This window comes from Drosophila sechellia, chromosome 2R (assembly GCF_004382195.2).
Source record: "Drosophila sechellia strain sech25 chromosome 2R, ASM438219v1, whole genome shotgun sequence".
In the NCBI taxonomy this organism is placed as follows: domain Eukaryota; kingdom Metazoa; phylum Arthropoda; class Insecta; order Diptera; family Drosophilidae; genus Drosophila; species Drosophila sechellia.
This window is the reverse complement of record NC_045950.1, coordinates 17,802,370-17,818,217: the sequence shown is the minus strand read 5'-3', so window position 1 is coordinate 17,818,217 and position 15,848 is coordinate 17,802,370. Positions and strand designations below refer to the sequence as shown.

The 15,848-nt window shown below is 41.0% G+C and overlaps 2 protein-coding genes and 1 pseudogene across 2 annotated transcripts; 1 reads left to right on the top strand and 2 right to left on the bottom strand.

The window, feature by feature from the left end:
* Nucleotides 1-6,150: 6,150 nt before the first annotated feature.
* LOC6615439 lies at nucleotides 6,151-6,698 on the top strand. Its single transcript, XM_002039785.2, has one exon. The coding sequence runs from the start codon at nucleotides 6,248-6,250 to the stop codon at nucleotides 6,572-6,574; it is 327 nt and encodes a 108-aa protein (XP_002039821.1). The 5' UTR covers nucleotides 6,151-6,247; the 3' UTR covers nucleotides 6,575-6,698.
* LOC6615438 lies at nucleotides 6,626-7,684 on the bottom strand (annotated as a pseudogene).
* A 4,039-nt stretch (nucleotides 7,685-11,723) lies between these two features.
* On the bottom strand, nucleotides 11,724-13,345 carry LOC6615437 (KH domain-containing, RNA-binding, signal transduction-associated protein 2). Its single transcript, XM_002039783.2, has 6 exons — nucleotides 13,079-13,345; nucleotides 12,899-13,020; nucleotides 12,479-12,837; nucleotides 12,284-12,337; nucleotides 12,075-12,163; nucleotides 11,724-12,013 (listed from the first exon to the last, which is right to left on the bottom strand). The coding sequence occupies exons 1-6, from the start codon at nucleotides 13,245-13,247 to the stop codon at nucleotides 11,865-11,867; spliced, it is 942 nt and encodes a 313-aa protein (XP_002039819.1). The 5' UTR covers nucleotides 13,248-13,345; the 3' UTR covers nucleotides 11,724-11,864.
* Nucleotides 13,346-15,848: the final 2,503 nt, after the last annotated feature.

Here is a 15,848-nt window from a genome sequence, read left to right as displayed (position 1 = left end):
CCGCTAAACGGAAGGCAGATACAAATCCAACCGTATACAAGTTACACCCGCTTAAGATACAATTTACGCATTGTTAGAGATACGAGACTGACAAACAAACAAAAAAAACAAAAAATGCGGGTAAAATGTGACCAAAATGCTGAAAAAGGGCGCTGAAAAGCCGGGAAAACTGGGCGGGTAGAGCCCAAAAAGGAAGAGTCAAACAAGCGAAATAACAAACTCTGGTAGAGACCCACCTTAACCCGGGAAATCACCCTCCGCAAAAAGTTTTTAACACGCATACGCCGCGTTGCCAGCGACGCCAAGTTTGAGGCATTTCATTGCATACTTTCTGGCGTTCTGGCAGAGTCGTTGTGTGGGTGCCGCTTGTTATTTTTGCACTCTTATGAGTTATTCGAAGTTTATGCGACAAATCACCTGCGAAATATAAATTCCTAGCACCGCCGCCAGCGCCCTGGGGTTTCCTTTCGTTTCGTTTGGGCTTCGCTTGGATCTTTCCGCTTCGAAATCCCCGAGCACGTTCTGCTTGCCAAGTGCCACGTTACACCGTTAATCGTTCGTTAATCTGTCGTAAAATTCTCGGAACGCCATCAGGTTAAGTGGATGTAACTGACAATTGCCTTGCGACTGGAAAACTTTTTAATCGAATCGCCCATTCTGGAAAAACCACCCACGTTGTTTTCTAATTAAGTGCGCGGGGCGTGCTGTGCTTTGAGTGACACTTCTGGGGGTTGGAAATCTTTAAATAGCAGACAGAACTCTTTGTAACCGAATACCGTGGATATTCTTAAAAGCCCGTACTTTTCCCAGAATCACAGCAGAAAAGCATTTCAGCTGCTTCCAGGTTTTCTTTGTTGATTGTCAAAGGGCTTGCCACCGAAAAAATTAATTGCAGACAACAAATGCTGTGTGTGTAAGTCAAAGATAAACGCTCATTCTTATGCAACACCTTTTCCGGGGGGGGTTAAGGGAGCACAGACAATTGTACAAGCATACATACATCAAAAAATCAGGCAAAAGAACACTGCGAAAAAAAACCATAACCACTTTTAACTTTTTAATTTTCGTACTAATGTAAGTAGTAAATATGCACTTTCTAAAGGAGATGTGCTTTTATTCAATTAAAATTGAAAAGAATCAACATTTTTCTGAGTGCACTGAAATTAACAAAGAAGCATTAAAATCATGTCAGGAGAAGTCAGCTTCTCCTTTGGTCTTTAGTTCGTCTGGCATGTGTGGATATAGTTGTCGTCATTTCAAACAACTCAGAACACAAAAACTGGGGAACGCAAGGCGCAGACTTCAAGTAAATGCAACTTGAACGGAGAAAATGTTCAACTGTCTCGTCATCATCCACGCAGCATACCTCGTACGATATTCCATTTGAATTTTGATTGTCTGCGTAAGCCATGCAGCACACACATATAGTGCGATAGTACAAAGTACTTCCATGTCCATGCCAAGTTCTTCTTGCCAAGCTGTCACATTTGATACGCCCCTGAGAAAACTGCGGAGTTTGGGGAGATAAACAAGTCTGAGACCCAGGCGATGGCGATGAAGTTGATGATGAAGGCGATGGCAACTAGCAGGAATTATTTCTTTGCTCCTGCGCAATTTGTTTGGAACACTGAGAAAATTAAGATATATGGTGCTTTGAAATAATAAGTAAATAATATGTATAATTCCGAAATGAGCTATGGTCGCCTGGTAATACAATGAATAACTTACCTTATTATTGATTTTTATTTATTTTTAAAAAAATATTTTTCTTTCAGTGCACGCTGAACACGGAAAAGAATTAATGCTCGCTTGAGAACAAAACACAAACATAATTAAACTTGCCATGCCCATTTCGCAATGAAAGTATCAGCACTCCGTTTTCCCCGCACTTGCAAACATAAATCGAAATATCTGCATCTGCATTTGTATCTGTATCTGTATCTGAGGACTTGTGTCTGCGGCGGTACGAAAATAAAACCAAATTTGTCACATTGCTCAGACAGGAACATAAAATAGGCGGTGGGCGAAGGGGGCGCGGCCATGGGCAGGTCGTCATAATTCGCGACTAATGAAACGAGAACTCCATTGCCTTTGCGCCCTATGAATACTCCTATATAGTATCTGACCCGCTGTCTTTGACATTTATGGCCGGCAAACAGAACTTTTATGGCGCTAAAATTAGTGGCGAATTGTTGCCGTGTGGCAAGTTTGTCTGCGGACTACCGTGGTGCCCAAATATTGAGTCATAAAACGAGGCTTGATTGGAAGGCGACGTGGGCGCAAAAGTTGCAAGGAGTCTGCGGGATAAGTGCAACTAATTTGAGATACAGTCGCAACTGTAGTTTATCTGCTGCCCTGTTTTAATGGCCAACTAATTGCATGCATCTGTGGGAGTGCTTGTGGATTAGGCTGAGGACTGGTCGGAGTTGGGGTTCGGGTCGTGGGGACTCCACTCGAACCTGTGGCCAATTTTCGCACTTAATTATAAGCAACTCCAGCTGCCAATTGCAGCAAAACAAACAAAAACAAGCAAAAACAGGGCACTGCGCAGAAAAAATGTTAAAATACCAAATTAAAAAGTTACTACATCATTTAAAAACCTCGTTAAAAAATTAGTATTTATACGTCATATATGATATCTATAAATCAAATTGTCAAACTAGCATAGATATATGGTTTTTGTTGAAATTAATAAGCAAGATTTATTTTGTGTGTACGGGAATGGAAAAATCCCCTACCCCAAATGTCTGGCCAAACAATAAACGTAAATAAACTTGGCATATATGAAATAATTTCTAGCCCGCGGCACCGACGTCGTCTGCTTTAAAATGCATTTTCAATTTCAGTTCGAAAAGACAGGAGGGCTGAGAAAAGCGGGCGGATAGGCTGGGTTTGTCGTCCTTTGTAAACTAATTTGCTTGGAAAATGGCAAGCGCTCGCAGACAAACATATACATATATATATATATATATTGTGTACTACCTATCTCATATTGGCGGAAAAATGGGGAAAAATTGTGGAAAGGGGAGCGCTTTGAGGCCTCTTTGCATAACAAATACACGGACACCAGCCCGAAACACTGAGTGCAAAATGTATGCAAACAATGTGAAAAATTCAAAAACAAGTAAGAAAACGTGGAGAGCGAACAAATGAGTGGCGAAAAAAACTGGGAGCCGCAGCAATCAACAAGCAAACAACGAAAAAAACACTGAAAAATGGAAAATGAAAAACAATTGCTCATTGTCTGAGCAATTATACACGCATTGCTGCGCTGCAGCAGTGGCAGCGCCAAATAAAAAGAACTCCTACCACCGCCAAAGGACTTGAAAAGGATATTGCGCACAGACACCGAGGGACGAAGGGAGTGGGGCGACATCCTTCCTTCCTTTTTGGCACATATGCGCCAGCTGAAAAGGATCTGACCAAACAAGTATTTTAATGAAAATGAACCAAATGGTTTGAGCCAAAGGGAATACTTATGGGACTATAAATAAGTCCACCACATGGCCAATCCGAAACACTTTATCCAACGGCGCAATTAAGCAATCATTTCAATAAATTTATAATTTAATTTAAGCTAGCTCTAGCTAAGTATACAGCATTTATTTGAAAGCTAAGCAGTATATAATAATTCATAAATTTGACTCAATCTCACCATTTCCCTTTTGCAATCTAACTGATTTCTAAAAGCCTTTTGTCATCTAGCGCAAATAAAACGTTAGCCATTCCATTTCGTATCCTAAATAGCTTCGTAAAAATTCCAAATCGGCTATCATTACCCTCGAGTAACATTTCGGAAGACAAAGCAATCCAAACGGTATCAAGTCAAAGGGAAATGTATAAATATTTACCAGCAAGCAACAAAAAGTTAACGTTTCTTTGTCAATTTGGGGCCATTTACCATTTTGGCTATATCTGCTGGCCTCCTTTCATAACTGGGCCAGCAATTTTACTGGCTCATTAAAATATGGCAGTCAATTTGACAAAAAGAACCCCGGGTAATAACAGCATCATCGCAGGAGCAGGACCTGCCTGGAACTCAGGGAGATCCATTTGAAAAGAGAATAAAAAGTATTATGGGCGCTAAACTCATTTATAATTATAATGGACCTTTTACGAACGGTTTCTTTTGGCAACAGCACTTTTTTTGTCGCTGCCCAAAACCAACAAATGAGCCGCAACTGAAAAGCAGGCCAAAAAAAAAAGAACAATAGGGCAACATCCACTGTCATTGTCTTGTGTGGTCGAAATCAGCTTGTATTGTATTCCCTTTGAAAAGTCATCTAATATTTTATGTATTTTCTGCACTGCAATGGTGGGGCAATTCGGTGGCTGTGTAGGGACGGCGCGGAAATGGCTACTTTTCTAAGCTTTTAATAATATCCTTTTTATGTCCACTAAATGAAGGATATAAAGTCAACACTCGGTACAATAAGGCGAACGGCCAAGAGGGGCGACCAAAAGCTTTGCACATCTTCAACGCCTTCCCGTACACTGCGCGGAAATACCAGCTGTTAAAATTAAATACCCACGAAATGGATAATAAATAATATTAATGCTTGCATTAGCAAGCATATATTAATATATAACTTATTTCTTAGCTGATTAACATTGTAGAGCATCTTACTGTTTCCCTAATGTTTTAGCTTAACATAGTTTCTTTTCTCAGTGCATCGCATCCTTCGGACAGTTTTTTGTCCTAGCCGGCGGCATAAAAACTTCGGACATCGTCTCGGTCCAGCCGGGATTGCTTCTTAGTCGCCGTTCATTCTTCGGCCAAGTTTTGTTCGCTTAGTTTGCATAAGTTTGCCTGCCGGGCGCTTCCGGTTAATGTGGTCGAGAGGAGCAGCATCCACATTCACAACAACATCACCGCGACGAACAACAAATAAGGAAATGGATCTGGCCAAAGCCAAAGTAGACATTTATATGGGCAAATCTTTGTGTGATTTCCGCTTCATTGGCGAAAGCTTTCTGGCGCCAGAGGACCGTGTCACCCTTCTCATCCGGACCTCCATTCGCATCCCCATAACCCACACTTAATGTGTCCATCAATCTTTCGCTTGGTCCAACTTTAACTTGTTATTTGGCTACTTTAAGTCGGACCAAAGCCAAATAAAATCAATCAATTGAAAGTAACAACAGAAATGGATTCAATAAAGTGAAGAGCTTCCATTTCCTTATCCCTTTTCTCATGGAAGGGGTCAGATCGATTTGGTCATGAGTCAGCAGCTTTGGTAATCGAAAGTTAAGTTAACGATGGAGCGCGACTCCTTTAATCGACATAGGTTTAATCTTTTACATAATTACTTCAATCTGTGATTTCCGCAAACTTAGATTTCCCCTTCAATAGTCTTCCATCACTTTCAATTCATTTCGAAACATTCTCGGAGTTTTTCTGCCACCAGTTTGGCGAACATCCAAGAGCAACGGCCACTAGAGGAAAAAATTTCAATAAGCAATTAGATGGCAATTACTTGCAACAACTTTGGCTTGACTTTCGTTGAAGGGCGAAAGCAATTACTTGAAATTTATATGTGACTGCGGTGGCGGATCCTGAAGGGATCTCAAACTCCCTCAGCCAGAAGAACTTGGCTAACATAATTGAAACGCTCAAGAGAAACCGGCGATTGGCATCGTGTGGGGGATGGACAAACCTCCAACTTTCGGATGGATGGACAACTTGGTTGCCCGGCTAGCTGGCCACAAGAACCGCAAAAACAACAATGTATTACACATAAACTTTTAGCAGGAGCATCGGCTAGTGCACAGGAAAAAAAGTTGGCAAACTGAACCATATACATTAAGGATAAATCATGCAAATGTATATTTATGGTTGTAAGTGACTTTAAACACACATATAAAAATGCTTTTGATTTCATTAATTTCTATACAAATCCAATGGGCATTGTATGACCGGGGCTGTGTTCGTGGGTTTAATGAGCACTTTTGTGGAAAGGATTTTGAATGCGACTGATCGTTAGAAGTCACTTCGTGTGGCAACCCCCAGAGAAGTGACGAATACACCTCTGCCCATAAGCTTCTTTGCTTTTGTCTTTCGTAGATGGGGATCTTAAATATATTAAAAACGAAATATGATGCTAGATTAAAAGTGGTCACAAGAGAAAATTGTGCTAAAGGAGTCTTTGAATACACACTCATACTTGTCTGAATTTTTTGTAATTTATTCTAATAATACAATAAGCTAAACGTTAAGCACTTTAATACTGTCAACAACTGATTAGTCATGGATGACACATTATCAACGGTAGAAGGGGGGATGGCGGAAACGTCCTCCTGGAGCACCACGATCGCCACCACCACCACCACAGAGGCTGCCAAGGCGGGTAGCATGGCTCTCGGTATCATTGTCCTGATCGTTGTTATGGTGCTCCTCTGCTGCCTGCTCATCATCTGTCTGCCGCTCCTGTGCCTGTGCGGCTGCTGTGTACTCCCCTGCTCCGCGTGCCTCGCCTGCGACGAAGGATGTTGTGGTGATGATGGTGAAGGCGGCGGGGGTGGATGTTGCGATTGTGGCGACGGCTGCGGGGACTGCAGCTTGGACGATGATTAATTGAAGTTTCTATTAATATGTTCGTAGTGCTAGGATATGCGATTTAAAATCCTATAAATTGAATGTGCCCAGATACAGATTCACTAGGAGCATCCATATGCTCATTGGAAAAATTTTAGTCTATTTATAAAAAATAATAAAATCTAGCTTAATTTTGAAATGCTATCTATTAACTTAATACAAGGCAACCAAAATTCAAATTTAAAGTACAAAAAATAACAGTAAGAAGACTTCGTTAATTTACTCAACTTCCGGTATATTAGCTTTTGGAGTTGGGCTGTCCGGGTCTGAACCGTGCGCTTCCATCGATCGAATCCGTTGCGCTGCAGGCAAAGGGCAATCAACTGGGCCTCGATAGATACTCCTCAATCACGCCATAGAAGGCATTTAGCTTATGCTCGGTTTTATTCGCTTCTACGGCAGTGAAGGGGTCGAAACGATCCAAGTAGCCCAACACAATGGAGTTCTGCGAGTCCAAGACGATCAGATCTTCCACCATATAGTCCACCAGCTCAATTGCCTGCGAAACTAGCTGAGTGCTGATTGTTTTCAGAGCGTATTCTGATTGCAAATACAACCGATAGCGACTTTGGTCTCCATAGGCTTTGATTAAAGAAGGGGTCAGCTGGAATAATATATGTAGGGGTACTATAAGTCCTCTAATTTAAATAAAACACAAACGCAGGAGTTGGCATCTTTGGTTTATTCGGTAATATTGGTTAATAAAAAGTTTTCTTTTGTTCGAAAATATGTGCTTGCGGTTGGCATATTTTTTCTCTGTGCACTGTGAATGAGCTGGATGAGGGGCGGAAAAACTAATTGAGTTACATATTTGGCGCTGACATGCGGAGCAAAGTTTCCTTCTGTTCGGCTTGGCGGTCCAATGAAAACTTTATATTGTTTAATTTTGGCAAATGTAGGAACACTCGAATGCGATTGCCATCCCAGACACTAATCTTTTGTTTGCCGCCGCCCCAGCTTTCCTTTTACTTTTTCCTCTTTCTTTTGTCGCAATACCAATCCTAAGTAGTTTGCCTGTGTCTTAACATCTCTTAATCTCTGCTGCTTGTTTCACAAAAACTTTCATTTGCACTACATACATACAGCCATATCCCATAGCTTGGATTGGGAAAAACCAGGGTAAGTTCTGCTCTTTTCTCGGATTCCTTCCGGCGGCGCCATCTTTAACTTTCATTAGTAACGAGTATGTGTAAATCTGTTTTGCGAGACTTGCCTGTAGTTTGCTTTATTTCTTTTGCCAGCTCAAAGTTATAAGTTTTTGTAATTGAGCTGTGGGCTGTGGTGGGAGTACGGTGCGTATTCGTAATATATGATGACATTACATTATCATTTGTCAGGCAAAGAAAAACTTGCGGTCCAGCCAGAGACGAGTGTCGTCTGCAAGTTAATGTTCTTTAAATGGCTCAACTTTAATTATAACGAGCTATCTAAGTGGGTGTAACATGACCAAAGTTAAGTTAAAGACATAAATATAATAATTAAGTGGGAGTGAAATTACACATATGTATTATAAACAAAAATGTATAATTTTTGGATTATTCACACCACTCCTTAAACAATTAAAACTAATAGTTGACGTATTATACCCGTTAAATCCAATCGAAAGTCTGACCACTGAATTAGTGCCCCACCAGTTTGTAGCCGACATCGTTCTGCACATCTTTATTTCGATTTTCCTTTAGAATCTTGGCCGTCCTCCTCCAAACTCATTAGTATGCAACAATGTGTCCGCTTACATTAATTGGGCGTTGCAGCTGATTTGAATACGGGTAATCCCAGGCAGCGGGATTGGAATAAAAAAGTAAAACAAGGAGAAACCCCAGAAGGGTAAGGAGTGGGAAATATTTAGTCTGGCTAACCGAACTAACCGCCTGATGAACAGCACTTTTAATTGCTGACTTCGTTTTATTTTCCCCCTGTTGACTTATGGAAATTGGCAGAGCCGACTACTTATATTGGTTAATACCAAACACGCTGGCTGCATAATAACGAGCGGCTCATCAAGGATGCGGTGCGGAAAAGTGGGCGGAGGGCGGGGAAAATGGTAGAGTGGAGCATGTGTCTATTTATTTTAATTAAGCACAGGTAAACCGTGTTCAGCTTTCAGGCGAGTGAGCTCGGTTCTTCCTTTGCGACACTTTGCTGCCGTTTTTTGGAATATTTTTCCGTGTTACTGCTTACTGGATTGTGTGTGGCGGCTGGGAAAACGCCAGAGTGCGTACCACTAACGAATCACTAATTAATAAATTAGGACGGCGTCTAAGGCACAATTATGCTGATTAATTTAGTAAGGCTCTTGGGTTTCTTAGGACTAATGTATACTTGGCTTGCAAAAAATGTTCCGAGAGCTTTGTTTTGCCAACTGAACTATAAAAGATGCTTTGTTATTTATAGAATAATTGGTATGGCTATTTAGCTTACAATACTTGCTCCACTCACAGCTTGCCTTGTATTTAAATTCTTAAAATACTATATTTTCTTTTGAAACATTACTCTTTGCCAAGTTGAGGTCTCAGAACCACAGCCGAGTTTAAATTATATTCTGGCGCACCATTTAAATTTGCATTTTCATCTTTTTAAATGCAATAATATAGCAATAAAACCATCAACTCTTGACACTTGGCAGCCATTTTCATTTCTGCAGGCAAAATGATGTCATTAAAGGCACATGCTTATGGCATTTTGAAAGGCATTACGCATACGCCATGTAGAACGCAACAGCTGCGTTATGACAACGCAAATGCGTGTCTCCATCTTTGTCTCGCTGTATCTGTGTGTGTGTAAATTCGAGTGTGTGCGTATCCGTTGAGATTTTCCGCCAAACATTTTACGTGCAAATATTTTAAGCCTTTGCTGGGAACATGGCAAAACCAGGGAGAGAAACAGACAAATCTCCACCCTCCGGCATTATTAGGCGCATATTTGTTGAGCAAGTGTAAGCACACCATATAAACATATATTTCTCCGGCCCACTTCAGTATATATGTACATATACTTGTATTTGTTTCACATATGTGGACCGTCAGCTGGGGCATCCGTATGCCCAAAAAAACTCATCCCCGTTCTGTCTTTTCCCTGTTGAACCGAAAAAACGTGACTGCGTCATCTTTGGTGACTTATTAAATATTTTCTTTGCCGTTTCGCTCATCCTGTTTCATATTTTTTTGTATTTTTCGCCGCTGGTGACTTTAACTCACATTTAATTGCCCCAACTTTTCAGTTAGACTTTTCTTAATTAATTAAAAAACTTTGCAAAACCAAAACGCCAACTCACCTAGCACGAAAAGATTTCCCCCACTCATATTCAGTGCCAAAACCGCATTTTCGAGCATTGTTTTTAGTGGCTAAAGTGTTCCAAAGTAAGAGTCATGCCACGTTGAAGTTGCCCGAAGTCAAATAAAAGATTTGCGGTTGCGAATGAATAAGCGAGCGGCCTTCTCTGGCCAAAACCAGCCGCAAAAGGTGACTTTGACTGGGTGGTGGTCGTGGGGTCAGTAATTTCATATCTCATTTGCGGGACATTCGAAAATGCGGCTAACCAAACCGCAGAGCCGAAAATGAAAGACTTGCGAAGAAAGCGTTTAGAACGATGAAATTAGGGCTAAATTCATGCGTCACTTTAACGTACATATCTGTAGTTTCAGCTATTCAATATATTTATATGCTGCGTAACTTCATTGTTTATTATTCCTTCACAAGTAAATATTGTTTTAGTGGTAACACATTTTTATTTGAATATTTTCCCCATTTTATCCCCCAGCAAAACAAAAAATTCTGTGTTGCCAGGACAAAAGGAATTAGTTAACATGCAAAAATAATCACAGATTTGGAGATATATACCTTTCTGCTTGCCAAATTTTATCTGTTCCCATAAATGTGCAGTTTTAAAACTTTGTGTTGTCTGTAGTTTGAAATGTTTCATCTGTTTTTTTTTTTTTTTTTTTTGCCTTCTCCGTTGGTATTTAAGCACTTTATTTTTGTTTTGTTGCCTAACAAATATTACTTAAAAGACATATCAAAGCTGATGGGATTTCGTCCTTTTACCGTCTAGTTCCTTGCTTTTTATGTGACGTTGCTAAGCGGCAGCAGGGACATATCAAATTTATAGGGCTTGCTGTACTGTCTGTTTCGTTTTAGCACTGACTGTGATTGTTGGGAAAGTTGCACGTGCACTGGAAAAAAAGGGAACCACTACAAAATCCATAAACTAGAAACAATAATTAGTAAACTGCAATTGTTTAACCATTAATATTATGATTTACTTGCTTGTAAGTATAAATATTCCATAGAAGTATCAATCATGAACTTAGTTTTTTTTTCCAGTGTATCTATAAGTATTGGGAAGTGTATGACTAGATGGATGAAGTGTATGTGTTTATCTTGTCGCCATCTGCTTTGCTACTGCATTGTTCTGTTTAATTTTCTGCTTGCTTTTGCTTCCTGTAGTTGTTTGTCCTTTTCCATGCCCTCCTTTTCCAGCCCACCACCCACTTTGGCTTTGTCTGTCCTTGCATTGTTTTCATTAATGTTATTATTCAACATTTCTGTGTTTACGTCATCCCATCCGACGGTAGTTTCTAATTTGTATGCATAATTTACAGCCACGCCGAGTTCGAGTGGAAGGACGACACACATATGTGCATGTGTCCTGGCGTGGGCGGAAAATTGAGAGAGGGGAGGGGCCATTTTCCATTGTCAACAGGCTTGTGTGTGAGCCGGAAAATGTATCTGTGAGTCTGTCTGAGAATTGATGAGTTGATGCCTAAGTAAGTCGCTGACAAGTGGGAATTTCTAATCAAAAGACCGAAAGATATTGATTAATTAGAGCTTAAACACTTAACGCCACTTGCATTAAGTGTTTGGGTAAAGACTTAATAGTTAAATACGAGTATTAATAATTATACCAGTTCGTTGGAAAGTACGTAACAGGCAGAAGGAAGCGTTTTCGACCATATAAAGTTATATATTATGGATATTTATCCATGTCCGTCTGTCCGTTTGAGTCTCGATCTCAAGAACTATATAAGCTAAAATGTTGAAATTAAGAATGCAGATTCTAGTGACATAGATTCACGCCCACTCCAAGGCACCCAAACCGTTAGTTTGAAAAAAATTAAAATTTATTATATTCATTCAATGCGTATCATTTTATTTCCGTTTTTTTACGAACTCGGGAAAGTTATATTATAAAAGTTTTGTTTGTGGGAAATTGCGTTTTTATAAATGTTAATGTTTCTTCATTGATTGCATCATTTTGAATGCAGCTTTCTTACTGCGCTCCCAGTATGGATTTCATACCGTAGGTGTCTATACCAGGATTGGGCTTATAGGACTTTATGGGCGGTTCGGGCACATGTTTCATGTCAGTCGAATACGGATATGAACGTTTAAATTTCGGAACTATTAATGATGGACGTGCTATAAAATTATTTGATTATTATTTGTAATTTATTTGTAATAAGCACTACCAAACACTTACGTATGCTGTACTCATAGCCCATAGGCAGATGAATGGGGGGCATACGATGTTCATCATAATCATAATCCAAATCATCCATATCGGCGACTCTATAAAGATGAAAATATTAGTTGGTGGCTCAACGCATGTTGGCTAGATTCAGGGAACTACGCGGGGACTCCTGGTGGGGTCATTAAGTGATACAAAATTATACTTTACAAGGAACTTACTCGGGCGGATTTTCCACAACCGGCTTAATCAAGTTGCTGTTGTCGCTAAAAGATCTGCAAAGAAACAATAGATTTTTACTCGAAATCTAGATTTACCATTGGACTAATGGCAAGCCGCTGTATACCACATGCTTAACTAGCTTGTTAAGTAAGTTAATTTGCATCGGTAAGCGAGGGGTATAAGATCGCCATTACCTGTAGGCCTCCAGATTGAGTCCCTTAAAGTTCTTGGCCGACTCGGGATCCATTTCCATCAGCTCGCGCAGCTGCTCGTGAGAAACCTCGTCGTTCTTGTCTGGAATAAGATACTTACGGATCTCGGACAGGGCGTAGGCCATGCGGGTATAACACTCCACCGGAATGGCCACCGTGCTAACCTCCAGAAAGAGATTCTTGTGAAGATGGGCATATCTCGGGTCGCTGCGCAGCTCCTCCTCTTTGTTACGATCGCGCATGGAACTGCGACCCTTCAGGACAATCTTGCACTGGGTCTCCTCCTGAAGGCGACGCAGCGAGTTCCCCTTGGGCCCCAGGATTTTGCCAGCAAAGTTAAACTGCGCAAGGGTACGGATTTATTTTGCGGACGGAGAGGACAGCTAATTGTATAAAACCCACCTTGGGATACTGTTTAACGGGCACGAAGACCTTTTGGATAATCTTCATCGGTTTCTGGTGGTACACGTCTGCGTAGAGCTCCTTACCTGGAATACGACCAGTGCCGTAGACATGGTCCCTAGCTGCAATGTGGGATTAGTACCATTAAAATACCCTGCAAAGGGGCCGAATTGATTTTACCCTCGTCGATTAGCAGTGCGCAAAGTGGAAACTCCGCGGACAAACGCTGGCGCTCCTCATCCAAATCTGCGAGAAACTTTTGGGCCACCTTGTTCAGACGCGGCTGGTAGTCGTGTGTGGTAGGTGGCTGTTCCTCAGTAATCTCGCTTGGGTTTTCCATTTTTTTCATAACAATCTTTATCGAAAAATCACAATTAAAATTGATGTAGACTGAACAACGGTAGACAGTGAACTAAAATGTTACCGGAGCTGCCCCAAACGTATGAAGTTTTGAGGTTGTCAACTTTTTCAGTGCTATAGTGATTGCTTAAATGCCGGCTTTCATATTATATTTAAAAAGCTGCAATCCACGTGGAGTAACGGGTATAACTATCTCTCAGTATCTAAAGATTTTTAAGATTTTTTCGTGTATAATTTCATTTCTGCAAAACTTTTGCGAGAGTAAGCTCTTACCTTCGGTGTTTTGCCAAATTGAAATAGTTTTACACGATTGCCTGTCAAAATGGAAATAAGCAAACAAAAAAGGTGCAGAACAGTACCGGAGAAAGTAACCAAAAAAGTGAAGAAAATTGCATACCGAAATTTCCTTAACATTCCCGAATGTTTTTTCCCTGCCAAAGCAAACAATATTTGGCTAAACTTTTAATTAAAGAAAATAGAAAAGGGAGCCAAACAGGGGAGCAAATTGCACCACGTATTGTTATCGTTTGCAATTGCGCAACTGCAACTGCAATCAATCTAAATGTCGAGCTGTCAATAAAATTGTCAGCCGAGCTGCTGCAGATGGTCCAGCATCCTGTCAGCCAACTGCAGGAGCCAAGGAAAACACGTTTGCATACCTCCTTTCAGCTGACTGCACTCGCAACCTTTTCCTGCTAATAGAATGGGTCAAAGGGCCGGAAGGATGGAGGGGGTGCGGTTTGGGCCAGCTTGGTTAGCCAACATTCAAACGAGAGCTAGTCGTGTGAAACAAAGGCGAGCACATGCGACCTGCAGCTTGATTTGGTAACACATATTTGACACATGTCAGGCCAACAATGCTTGGCGCAAAAGGTCAAACTCAGGCATTTAAAAGTTTAATATTTGCAAGCTTAATGGAATTCATAGAAAAAGAACTGATTGCGCAAGGAGATTTGTGATGGAAAGCCACAGTAAGCACTGCTGTCAATGAAGTTGCTGTATACGTAACAATCATCTTGATTAACGACTCATAACGACAACATACACATAAATTTATTACTGAAATTAATAGAAAAAACTTATCTATGTTTCTGTACCTTTACATCCCCTTGACCTTTCGGCGACGTGCACATTTGGCTGCTACTTTCCTCAATGCACTTCAATGCGCTTGACATTTTTATTAAAAGCTTTATGTTGTTACTGCAGCGAATGTGCACGCACACATGCTCGCACATCGCACATACACATACATAGCCGTACATAAATGTCAGGCAGCCAGAAAGGGTATTCGCTGCAATGGCAACGGCTGCTGGCAACTTATTGGTTGCAGGATACACACACACAAACACACAAGCGGATTTCACATTTCTCTGCTCCTGTCTTATGCAACAATGTAATAATGCCAGCCAGCAGTCTATATCATGGCAACTTTAACTTTTCCCCCGTCAGTTCTTAGTCATTTTTCTATACCGCCGGGATTTACTTATGACACTAAAACTGGAATGCAAGCTGGCATCATTTATTTCGCCGGATTCCCATTCCCAGAAGCAGCAGAAATTGCATTGTGTGACATTTTTGTGAAAACTCATTTGATAAATGATTGCGAACAATTGAATCCGCCGGAGGGGTGAGGGGTGACTTAAAGCGATTCGCGAATTGGGCTAATGACAATGCACATCCCGGTCGATGGTTGTTCCTTCAATAGCTCGGCATGTGCCCCATTTTAATATGCCAAACACATGTCGTATGCGCAATATTCGCAATGCCAGTTTGTCTGCGGGAATTTTCGCTTTCGCACACATAATTTTCGTGCATAATTTGGAAGGATTTCAACTGGGTCGGATCCTGCGGCAAACAGATTTGCAATGCACAAAACGTTTATGCGATGGGTATGTGAATGCCTGGCACCGCAATTCACCCCTTTGCCACCCGCCCACATGCACCCATGTCTCTCCATACACAGAGATAAATTTTGGACACTTTTTCTCTGACTAACGAAAGGAAAATGTCTATGGTAATTGCTGTCCAACTTAAATTTAAACTGGGACTGCAATTATTACTGTGCAGCCAATCGACATGTTTTTGTAAGTAATTGCCTCTCTTTTCTCCCAGTGCACCCACACATCCCATGCTGTTCATAATGGGCATAAACATTCTCGCATCCGTTGCCGTTGATTTGGCCGCCTTTGCTTTGTCTTCCAGCTGTTGTGCGTTAGATATTTTGACTATGCCGCTGCGAAATGTTGTACGATTCGATATTGCTGTCCTCGCTTCCCGCATTGCATTTGTCGGATGTGGCAGGACCTGCTGCTTGTGTATTCCTGTTGATCCTGCCGCTGCTGCCATATCCTGATAATGACGGCGGCCTGGATTTGAGCCTTAATTTAAGTTTGTATTAATAATGGGGGTGAGATTCAGCAACCACATGCTGGAACCCCTTGAATATGGTACACTGGCTCTGGGACTACCATACTTTGCCATAACAATCAATAATTAATTTAATAATAGCTCGGTTATCATATGATAACTTATTACAAGTTTTGGAGAACCATCGTAGGCTTGTGAGCGCTCTTAAGCATTATTTATTAGT

Coding starts and splice junctions, on each gene's coding strand:
- LOC6615439 (XM_002039785.2), top strand. CDS start 6,248: ATGGATGACACATTATCAACGGTAGAAGGGGGGATGGCGGAAACGTCC.
- LOC6615437 (XM_002039783.2), bottom strand. CDS start 13,247: ATGAAAAAAATGGAAAACCCAAGCGAGATTACTGAGGAACAGCCACCT. Junction 12,338..12,478: donor CTCAATCTGGAGGCCTACAG/GTAATGGCGATC, acceptor GTTTCTTTGCAG/ATCTTTTAGCGACAACAGCA. Junction 12,164..12,283: donor GTTGTGGAAAATCCGCCCGA/GTAAGTTCCTTG, acceptor TCATCTTTATAG/AGTCGCCGATATGGATGATT.